Below are 10,927 nucleotides of genomic sequence, written 5' to 3'. Positions count from 1 at the left end.
ACAGCAAACTGGTCATTTTTATCGATTGATTTCGCAACATCATTTTAAAGTGCCACGTATTGTCCTTTAATCTAGTTTTCAGTTTAGTTTTGATGCGGCATTTCGAGTTCAAAGTCATCTTTCCGCAGCAGAGCTCATCTTCCCCGAGTCTTCTCCGGCCCGCCCTGATACTCCAACCAGGCGCACCCATCTGAAGCTGGGAAAATCCGTGCCACGTGACAATGTTTACTTTATCGTAGACAATCAAGCAGGTGTCGGCTGCACAACGACGCCTGTGTGGCCGGAAATGTTGTAGCTACCAGATTCATTGATAAGCAGCTAAATAAGTGCCAAACACAGGTGAGTTTGTGTGTATCTATCTCAGTCGATCAAAGCTTGCACTTCGATCAAACTTTAGCTGCGAGGTAACGTTAGCTTAGCTCCGACAGCAGCAATGTTGTCCTGGATTGAATTGCCATTCATAATTCAGATAATTTAATATTACCTCGCGTATCTGGAAAATATCGTACCATCTACATTCAGTGACACAACGTTAGCTGAATCAATGAGAGTCGCCCTTTAATTCGGCGTTAGTCCACAGGGACTTGAAACTTCCCTTAATACGAAATTTTAACTACACTGAGGAAATTCGCCGTCACTTCCTGGGTTTTTCCCCACAGATTGGAAGGCGGCGGAGATCAGCCTAACCCAACTCTACAAGTCGACTTTTCGTTGCTTGGTGGATTGTATGTTAGCTGAATTGAAAGAAGAGCTCACACTTTTCTGAAAACATTCCTGGTATTTTTATATTAAATTCATTTAAGTGAAAAAAGCTAGAACACTTTAAATTGCATCATATCGATATGACATTTGGTGTGAGTTTCTAAAAGACCAAAAGGCAGCAGTAACAGGTAATGTTAACCTAGCGAAACTAGCTAGTCAGTGTTGAAATACATTAAGCTAATGCTAACGTGAAATAAAATGCTGACGACTGTTATTTTGTTTCTGACCGATGTTGTCACACATTAACAGCCAATTTTTAACTGTTGGCGAACTTAATGTTAAAACGGCGTTGGTCAACACTTCGACTCATTGCGAAATTTCATTTCATTTCACATAGGTCAAGGTGTCATAACTTTCACTTTCGGTTATAAATGTAAGTGTCTACGCCCAAAACAATTTACAGCTGATGTGTGTAATATGTCATGCAGTTGTCGTGTAATAATTAACATTATGTTGCCAGTGGTTATAATATCCTCAGCACGTGTGGCAACCATACATTTCCATGAAAACAAATCGCCATAATTTACTGAAAGCCATGCAACATTGCAGATGTTTGGCCCTGTTTTTTTGTATGTTCACTAAGTTGGTACACTTGGCAACCAGCAGAACAGAAAACATGGTGGACAGTGGGGCCCTGTGCATGTATATGCAAAGAACCGTCCTCCACCGATGAGACACAAATTTGTGGTGGTTTTGCATCTCCATTCAGCCCTTAGGCATCTTTTTGTGGGTTTGTGTCTCTTTGTGGTCATATCTGAGTCTCTTCCTTATTAGTATGTGTTAATTTGACATTTGCAGATGAAGGCCAGGGCCCCCCCTGTCACTGTGGGCCCCTGCGCCTGTGTGTGGTAGGTCCAATCAGTAATCCATCCATGTGTGAACCACAACAGCGTATGTAGTTAAAACACTGAAGGGTACAAGCTGACAAAACAAACAGAAACTCAAAGGGTACTTGCAGAAATAAATACATTAGAAGGAAAGGGGGGAAAAGGTCAAGATTGAGATAAATAGTGAGAGTTAGCATTAGTATTGGTATGCACCAAATTCGTCCTTTAGAGCAAACCTGATTCTTTCAAAGTGGAGGGCACCTGACATTCAACCACTGCCGTATTAAAGGTGGTTCAATTGTTTTCCAGTGTTGTAGTAAAACAAATAGGTTGCTAGTATAAAGCCACAAGCAATGATCAGTATTTGTTACAGCATCAAAGTAGTCAGTGTCTGTGATGTGTCAAAGTGATTATCGCTGGGTCTGGTTACACTGCATTCCAACTGAAACTGTCCTCCCAGTAGTCAACCAGCTTAGAAAAGGAAGTAAATATATGTATTTAAGAATTACATTCATCATATTGTACTGACACAATTTTAATTTTGGAGGACTGTGATCATTGCAGCATGTTAAGCAGGATCAAACACTGATGAGTTCTTGTGGAACATGTGTGTAGGTAGTACATCTTTAAAATTTGGTTTCGGGGCGTCGGTAGCATAGTGGATAGTGCCGGCGCCCCATGTACAGAGGCGATGCCTCGCTGCAGCGGTCACAGGTTTGACTCCAGCTTGCAACCCTTTGCTGCATGTCAACCCCCACTCTCTCTTTCTCACCCCATTTCAATCTGTCCTGTCCATTAAAGGCAAAAAGCCCCAAAAAATAATCTTTTTTTAAAAAAAAATTAGTTTCAACTAAATTGTATGTCTCCTATATATGCAAGTTTCCTGCTTAATGTTGTCCAGCTTCGAATTTAAGAAATCTGCACAATAGATGTACACAGAACAAAAAATAAACACAACACTTGCTCCCATTTTGTCATGTTAAAGTAAAAAGAATCTGACTCTTTGTATGCACACAAAAGACGTTATTGCTCTCAAATAACTATAAGATGTCTCCAAAGCCTTTTCCATGAATTTGGCACTTCATCCAACCGGCCATACAACCACAGACCACGTGTAATCACACCAGCTCAGGACATCCACATCCAGCGTCTTCACCTGCAAGATCATCTGGGACCAGCTACTGATATGAGCTTCCCTGAGACGGTTTCTGACAGTTTGTGCAGAAATTCTTTGGTTGTGCAAACCAGTGGTTGCATCAACTGTTCAAGTGGCTGGCGTCAGAAGATCTTGTAGGTGAGGACGCTGGCTGTACAGGTCCTGAGCTGGGGAGGTTACACGTGGTCTGTGATTGTAAAGCTGGTTGAATGTACTGCCAAATTCACACAAACAACATTGGAGAAGGCTCATGGTAGTAAAATGAACATTCAGTTTACGGGCAACAGCTCTGGTGGGCATTCCTGCAGTCAGCGTGCCAATGGCACCTTTTAATGTGATGATCTCAAGGCACACCTGTGTAGTAATGATGGTGTTTAATCAGCATCTTGAAATGTGACACCTGTCAGGTGGATGGATTATTTTGCAAAAGGAGAAGTGCTCACTGACATTGATTTTAACAAATTAGTGACCAAAATTTGAAGGAAATGTATCGATAAAGTGCACAAGAAAAGTCTTGGATCTTTCTCATGAAAAATGGGAGCAAAAAATGAAAGTGTTGCATTTAAATTTTTGTTCAGTGTTGGTGCTAAATATTAATTAGGTAGAAACAGTTCAGGCATGAACAAGTGCCATAGTTTCTCCTTCATTTCACGGTCCCTTTTGTCTCCCTCTCAGCTGAATGAAAGAGATGAGCATCTCCAGACACAGAGCCAGAGATCTAGTGGCCAGCTATGATCGCAGTTTGGAGAGGCAAATTGTGGGACGAGGCTCCAGCCTGGCATGTAGAGATGAGGAGCTGTGGAAACAGGTGGAGGGCCTGCTGAGGGACGGAGATGCTCAGGAGACACACTGCCTCGGTCTGGATCCACTGAGTGTGATGGAGGAGTCACTCACAGCAGCAGCAGCAGCAGCATCGACAACAGCAGCCGGTGCTGGGCGAGTCAAAGCCAGAGGAGGGCTGCAGGGCCTGGCTAAAGCTTTTGAGGTCCTGGAGCAAGCTGCCCTGAACCTGTACCTCGGTCCTTGGAGAGACGAGTACAAAGTTGTCAAGGTTGGCTGAAAAAGAGCTGCAACAATGAAGTCATGTATTAAACTACAGATTTTAATTAGTCTTACAAAATTATTTTTCTGCCGAGTTTCTTCTCAAAGTTATAATTATTATTATTTATGTTTGTTTGTTAAATTCTGGGTTACACTCAGTTTTATTTTTTGGCAAGACAGCCACGGACAAAACCATAAAATTCCTGATTTTTGACTTACTTGTTTTTCTTCTCTTGTCCTCCATGTCCCAGATGTACTCTGGTATGTTTACCCACCATATCAAACCGGTGCTCTCAATGCCACAGATTGAGAAACTTTTTGGCCTGCTGGGATACCAGCTCAGCTCGTCTCGGCACGAGCAGCTTTGTCTCCAGCTGCCCAGGGTCAGTCCTTCCTCTCTGGATGACCTCCTCTACTTGTCATGTGCCTTCTTCCTGGCCCGCTGCGAGTGTTGCCTCCTTCTGACAGCTCTGGGGAAACACCTCGGTGAGGTCCAGTGGGAGCTGAGTTTGGTGAGGGAGAGGCAGAGAGGAAGCAGCTTACAGGTACGTCTGCCTGGCATATGGCAAATTAAACTCAATTGTGCTGCGAGACATTGTTCAAACTCACAGACAATTTTAAATTCTTGTGGAGAACTCAAAGAGTTTAGGCTGATTTTTATTGCAATGTGCATACAGTAATAGCTGTAGACCAAAACCGTTTACTGTACCAGGATGTCAATATAATATGTATGCTGTGAAGCTGGGCATATAAGCATGGGGGTCTATAGGCCCGTTTCCACTGAAGAAGTTCCTGGTACTATTTGGGGGGCAGGAACTTTACGGGAACGTTCTCTCGCTCGGCCATCTCAACCCCTGTGTCTCCACTGAAAGGGCGGAGTAGGAGGAAGGTTCCTGTAAAGTTACTGGGCTCCAGATGTGATGTAATCGTTGCGCGACCATTTTGATTGGGGTGACGCCGGCTATGTTATTGCTTTCTGTTGACGTCACATCCTGCCTTGAGTGTATCCAGTCAGCACCAAGTAAACCCCAAGCCCCACCCAGGAGTTTTTCGGGGCCGTTCTGAGTACCTACTCTGAGGCAAGGACTTGTTTAGTCCCTGTAAAAGTTCCGGAACTCTGTCCTTTGGGAGTGGTTCCTGTGGTGGGGACATGCACCAACAGCCCTGGCCCTGTAAAATTACCCCGAAGTTCCTGCGGTGGAAACGGGCCTTATGGGGACTGATTGGCTTCTGGAGCCACCCTCAAGTGGCCATTTAAGGAACTGCAGGTTTTGGCTTAAATTTTCAGTCACATAGTTTGCCGTTTGCTTCTCCCTTGATGATCTCCTATTTTGCTGGTTGCCCCTGGAACTGACTGATTCCATTCCACTGGGTATTGTTTGAAATACCCAGCCCTAAGTGACAGTCATTGCCATCTTTCAGTACTTGACAGCTTTACATTCTCGCTACTGTGGGCACATTTCAGTCAGTACCATAAAAGTAAATACTCTTTGATACACCATTGTTTGTGAACAGCTGAATGCACTAAACATCAACAAGATCTAATCCTGCTGAGCAGTAAATACATTTGAATTGTTGAGGATTCATTGTCTGTGCATCTCAACAGGTTGCGCTGGACAACACCAAGAAGGCCCTCGGTGTCAACAAACCACTGATGGAGCCATTTGATGGAGAAGGGGAGGTGGATTTGTACACAGATGAGCATGTTAACGGGGGGCAGAGGGAGGTGGTTGTCGATGAGAGTCCCCGCTCTTTAACCTGGATAAATCAAAGCAGTGCATCACCCCCTGCTGGCAAATCACACAGCAACGGCATGACGTCCTTGTCTTCCTCATCCACCTCCCTGTCCACCAGAGAGGACGTCTGCATCTCTACATATAACTGCCAGCTGACCAAGACATCAGCACTGGAATCAGACACTGCCAGAAGCTCCTCAGCCAGCATGAGGCAAAGCAGACGCCCCTGTGAAGAGCTGAGGTTTGACAAAGGGGACTCACAGTCACGCAGTCTGCAGACAGAAGCAACGGAGCTTTGCGAGCGTGAGGCTGAAGCCAACCACCTTTGCAGCTGTCTCCAAACTCCTCGTCTTTGTCTTAACTTCTGCACTGAATGCAACATTTCACATGACATTGCCTGTGCCTTGATTCAGCCGTGCTTAAACAAACGCCACCGCACAGTGTTCACTAACAATGCGACAGAAGAAATGAAAGAATTGAGAGCGGAGTCACCACAGTGTGGAAGCCTCAGAGTGAGTGATATGAGCACATCGCCCACTCTCATCAGCAGCAGTGCAGCAATGTCCTCCTTAGCTCTGCGTGATGAACCTAAATCAATAGTTACATCTCGTCATCCAATCACCTACCATGAGTGCTGCGACCTCGCCAAGCTGGACCCTCAGGTCCTGTGCCACAGCTGCGGAGTCTTCCACTCTGGTTCCTGCAGAGAGATAGATTTCTGCCAAAGTCACCACAATATCAAGCCCCTGGGAGTGTGCACCTGTGGGAGGGCGTGCTCCAGAAAGCCTCTGGTTCTGTGCAGATATTGCGGAAATGAGTATTGTAGCGATTGCTGGTACAGAAGTCCTGTTGTATGCGCCTGTGGCCAAACTTTTGACCAGTCATCATCTGTGTGATTTATATTGGAAATGTATTGCACTGAAGAGGCACAGCTAGCAAAATCACAGTGCCTTAAATCTGCGTACTTTTCCTTTTTTTTTTAAATCAAGTACAGTAAATCAAATGTTGCCTTGACACAGTACTGAAATGCAGTATTGAGTGTGCTCCATTTTTTTTTAGTTTGGTCCTCTTTCTGAGACCCTCATCACTCTGTCATACAGTTATTCTCTACGTGGCTAACTGGCTATATTTACCATTATCTACATTTTTGAAAATATCTGTTGCTGAGACTTGAAGTCGTGATTGCGGTTTGTGCTTTTGGGTCACTTAAATGTAGTTTAATGTAAAGCACAAAGCAGTCTGTTTTCATCTGTATTTGCTGCCTGCACACAAACTGGAGTAAAAAAGGTCAATACTTCACTTGTCTGTGTCTAATGTGTTTTATGAGCAAATTACTAAAGGTATGGACTAGTGAAACTTTTGAAAAAGTACTATGAAAATCAGTTATCACATTTAATTTATTACTGAATCAAGATTTCAATAGTTTTCATGCCATTTATTGTTTTTGTATTTATTTGCTGTAAAATCAAACTCAAGCAAGTAACAATTTTTTTTTATCAATTATTTTTTTGATAAATCAATTAAACATTTTGCTAATTATTCTTCTGTTAACCAATTAGTTAGAAACATTACAGAGTATTTTGGACAAGGTTTCAGTTGAAATCACAGTGGAAAAAAGGTGCACTGTAATGGTGTTTGCAAATAATCATCTATTTATTGAAATTTACCAGGAAAATTTGGCTTTTTATGCCTCAGTATCAGCAACTAGCCATGGCTGGAGGCATTGTGTTTTTGGGTTGTCTATTTCTCTCTTGTGGACACAATGTCTCAAGAACGCCTTGAGGGAATTTCTTCAAATTTGGCACAAACGTTCACCTGAACTCAACAATGAATGATTAAATTTTGGTGGTCAAAGGTCACTGTAACCTCACAAAACATGGTTTTGGCCATATCTCAAGAATTCATTCGCCAATTGTAACACAAATGTCTGATAGGATAAAGCGATGACCATTTAGAGCCAAAAGGTCAAAGGTCAATTTCACTGTGACACCATGTTTTGCTAAAACATTTTTCTGGCCATAATTCAACTTCATCACTGAGGAACAGAAAGGGAGACATTTGGTCAGCTACTGAACTCGTGACACTAATCTTGGGTGCCCACCTTGAAACTGTGCTGATTGTATAGAGATTTTGTGCTGTCAGGTTGTAGATGTGTGTGAAGCATCCATATTTTAGATTAGAATATTAAGCTTCTTAGCATCAACATCCATGTTTGAAGCATTGTCTGCTGTGATGGCTACATGGATGTAAACTGTAACTACAACTTGACCGGTTCACAGAGGCATACGACCACAATAGGGTAAGTCTAGTTAATTCTACATTTACATTTTACATTTCTTTGTAACAGTAGTTGGATCATTTCACAGGTCCAAAAGTTTTGTGGGTGTAAAGTTTTCTCATCTTGATATCCCTGTATCTAAAGTTGAAGATCACTAAGAGATGCATGCTTTTAGCTGGATGGATGAAATACAAATCTATTTTGCTAAACATTCAGTGTTTTGGAAATACCTTGCTGACAAATGTGCCAAAAAAATAAAAAAATAAAAACAGACGTATGAACACATTATGATTAACATTTTAGTGACACAAGGGGACATGTAAGTCATTAAGACTGACATACAGAAAAATGAAACCTGGATACAAGTTAAGTGACCAGACAACTGAACCATTTCTAACACTGTTAAGACCACCTGTTTTCCTGGGTCATGCCTGCTCATGTTCCAGACACGTCCTGAGTCCCTGTCCTGGATTAACTTCATGTAGATTCATCCATTTGTCCATTCTCATGTAAAACCAGGAAAATGACCAGTTTTAGACGAGTTAAACAAAAAGAAGTCTTTGAGAAAAATAGGCAATACCCTTTGTTCCACCCCCTTTCCTTTGCTAAGTAGTATCAGAGTTGCATTCATTCACTGTGATGGTGCAGACATTCATGATTCACTCATTTCATCATGAATATATCGACCTCTTTATTCATCATAGAACATGGCTCTCTTGGCTTGCACTTCAAAGTGGTCATAATTGCTTTGGGATTTCTGCTCAGCAGAAAAAAAACTTCCAGTGATGGATTTCCAGATGAGGCAGTTCATTATGATCCTGATACTGAGCTTTTGTTCAAACCAGAACCACGAACCATAATATTTCAATACCAGAAAGATAAAAAGACACCATGTGCTCAAAACAGCAGCGTTCACCAACACAATGTAGGCTGATCAGAGATGGTGTAGAGATAAACTTAAATCATTGCACATCATCAGTTTTAGGTATTCTTCGTGTGGTTTGTGGTCCATCCTGAGGATCTTCTATTCATTGTGTGCCTGCCAGTTGATGTTGATGAAAGTTTTGCTGTCCATACGGTCGATGTAGAGGATCCCATCCAGGTGGTCCATCTCGTGTTGGAGGATACGAGCGGGCCAGCCACTGGCCTGCCATGTGACAGCTTCACCCTTCTCGTTCAGACCTGCAGGGTGAACATGCAGAGGGATGAGAGCAATATACAGAAATGCATCAGCAACTGCCCTATAATGTGTCTACTAATTAGAAACAGTGGAATTAATTTCCCATCAGAAACGTGGTGTAGTTTCAGCATCCTCTTTCACACTACTTGTACTCTTAAATGATTGATTTTGAAACGTTATTCTTCTTTTGGATAAATTAAAGCCAAATTTCATTCTGTGTACTGTTTTTTGTAGCCTTAACAGTCTCCGCAAAGGAGATGTGGCACAAAACTCGAAAGCCACAGAAACACTGGATTAACATATAAACATGCGTACCGGACACTTCTACAGACAGGTAGCGAGGAACTGTAGCAGAGAAGCCTGAGATGCTCTCACAGGCCTCCTGAAAGACCACACTCCGCCCATCGAGGACCCTCAGCTGGGGGTTGACAAAGATCCTCAGGGGCTGCATGGAAAGACCACGGGCCTCCCTCGATGCAGGCGAACTCTCTCTCAACATCTTCTCTGGATATTCAAGGGCCAAGATCCGTAGTGGCACCCCGACCTGAGGTGCACTAAGTCCCACACACTCAAGCTGCCGCATCACTTTCACCATAGTGTTGATGACCTTTTGGATCTCAGGGCCTGTTATAGCTGCAGGGTCAACAGCAGCAGCATGTGAACGCAGCACTGGGTCCCCTACCTGGCACACGTGGCAGTACGGAGGACTGGGAGGAGGTATGATCTTGCGTTTCACGTACTGAAGATAGGGGCGCACCTTAATGCTACTGGAGTAAGAGCGACTACAGGGTACAGGCCAGTGGGCTGAGATATGTGGAAGACAAGTGGAAGTCCTTGTTAAAGTCAAAGCCCTGGCACTGTAGTGCAGGGCTTTGGATGCACACAGTCTGAACCCCATCCTGGGGAGCTGGAGCAGAAACATATATGATTTTGTGTTCACGGTAGAGCTGCAGCTGGGATGATGTGTCACATGTAAGGGGTGTGATGCACAGTGCTGTAAGAAGAATCATACAGAAGAAGGACATTTAGTTAATGTATGTGCCATTAAGAGAGATTTGAGATTTTGTGAAATCACCGCTTTGATGATAGTGAGGCATTTTGTCCAGGCCCAGTCTTGTCTGCTTGATACATTGGCCAAAACATTCTTATACATTTATTAGCACAAATTCAAATATATGAGGGTGAAACCTAGGGTTAGTGTGCCTTATTATGAGTTTCTTTCTTATTTGAAAACCATTAAACTCACGAGAAATTAAAATGCAACAGAACTGTTTAGCATAATGAATAATTTACAAAAAGCCCCAGCACCAATTTATATTAATATTATTTCTACTTCTTCACGCATGATTATATGTCAATGAATTTAATATTTATGTCTCTTGTATGATTTTTATCGTGCACCTGATCCTTTTGATGTAATGCAAAGACGTAAATGCCATGTTGTCTGAACATAAAAAAAATCGTTCAGTTAAAAAAAATAAAGAAAGAAGAAAAAAGTCATCTTAGCAAGTACATCAAACACCGCCGACGGGGTACGCAGGTGACACTATACACGCGCGCCCATTCAACAGCTACCACAGGCAACAAAGCTAAGTCGTTAGCATGTTTGTGTAGTACAGCAATAAATGCTGTATTCAAACAACAATAAATGCTACTAACTAAGCGTAGCAGTTGTACACATAAAGACGTTACATAGACCCGTTACCTTACTTTAACGTGTACGCCACCATTCTAGCTGAAAAGGGACCATTATATTCAAGACTGAAGGTGAAAGCGGGGAACAAGGCGGTGAACAACTGCTCTGTTTAACTACTTCCGGGTCATCATCGTCGCGCGGCATAGCGCACTTCAAAATAAAAGTCTGTCAGTTTTAGCACTGTTATCAGTGCAGCTCAAAAACACTTTATTTTGACAGCCAGTGAGTTTCACAGGGAAGTTTTTTGCAAC

At 42.8% G+C, this 10,927-nt stretch overlaps 2 protein-coding genes across 6 annotated transcripts; one reads left to right on the top strand and one right to left on the bottom strand.

Annotated features, from left to right (window-relative positions):
• Positions 1-181: 181 nt before the first annotated feature.
• On the top strand, positions 182-6,821 carry spata2l (spermatogenesis associated 2-like). 4 transcript variants are annotated; one of them, XM_033634345.2, is made up of 4 exons: positions 182-339; positions 3,421-3,796; positions 4,038-4,331; positions 5,393-6,821. In XM_033634345.2, the coding sequence occupies exons 2-4, from the start codon at positions 3,425-3,427 to the stop codon at positions 6,416-6,418; spliced, it is 1,692 nt and encodes a 563-aa protein (XP_033490236.1). In that variant the 5' UTR covers positions 182-339; positions 3,421-3,424; the 3' UTR covers positions 6,419-6,821. The 4 variants fall into 4 exon arrangements, with proteins under 4 accessions (XP_033490236.1, XP_078024290.1, XP_033490240.1 ...); XM_078168164.1 differs by lacking the exon at positions 182-339 and adding an exon at positions 652-777; XM_033634349.2 differs by lacking the exon at positions 182-339 and adding an exon at positions 735-890.
• A 1,254-nt stretch (positions 6,822-8,075) lies between these two features.
• Positions 8,076-10,800, bottom strand: pdf (peptide deformylase, mitochondrial). 2 transcript variants are annotated; one of them, XM_033634361.2, is made up of 3 exons: positions 10,686-10,800; positions 9,296-9,974; positions 8,076-8,982 (listed from the first exon to the last, which is right to left on the bottom strand). In XM_033634361.2, exons 2-3 carry the CDS (start codon positions 9,900-9,902, stop codon positions 8,825-8,827), a joined length of 765 nt encoding a protein of 254 aa, XP_033490252.1. In that variant the 5' UTR covers positions 9,903-9,974; positions 10,686-10,800; the 3' UTR covers positions 8,076-8,824. The 2 variants fall into 2 exon arrangements, with proteins under 2 accessions (XP_033490252.1, XP_033490253.1); XM_033634362.2 differs by having other exon boundaries at positions 10,691-10,790.
• Between the last annotated feature and the right edge of the window lie 127 nt (positions 10,801-10,927).

Source organism: Epinephelus lanceolatus, chromosome 5 (genome assembly GCF_041903045.1).
Source record: "Epinephelus lanceolatus isolate andai-2023 chromosome 5, ASM4190304v1, whole genome shotgun sequence".
Classification (NCBI taxonomy): Eukaryota; Metazoa; Chordata; class Actinopteri; order Perciformes; family Serranidae; genus Epinephelus; species Epinephelus lanceolatus.
Note: the sequence above shows the minus strand (reverse complement) of the source record. Positions and strands in the feature narration are given on the sequence as shown.

Coding starts and splice junctions, on each gene's coding strand:
- spata2l (XM_033634345.2), top strand. CDS start 3,425: ATGAAAGAGATGAGCATCTCCAGACACAGAGCCAGAGATCTAGTGGCC. Junction 3,797..4,037: donor ACGAGTACAAAGTTGTCAAG/GTTGGCTGAAAA, acceptor TCCATGTCCCAG/ATGTACTCTGGTATGTTTAC. Junction 4,332..5,392: donor AGAGAGGAAGCAGCTTACAG/GTACGTCTGCCT, acceptor GCATCTCAACAG/GTTGCGCTGGACAACACCAA.
- pdf (XM_033634361.2), bottom strand. CDS start 9,902: ATGTTTCTGCTCCAGCTCCCCAGGATGGGGTTCAGACTGTGTGCATCC. Junction 8,983..9,295: donor CCTGTCTGTAGAAGTGTCCG/GTACGCATGTTT, acceptor TTCACCCTGCAG/GTCTGAACGAGAAGGGTGAA.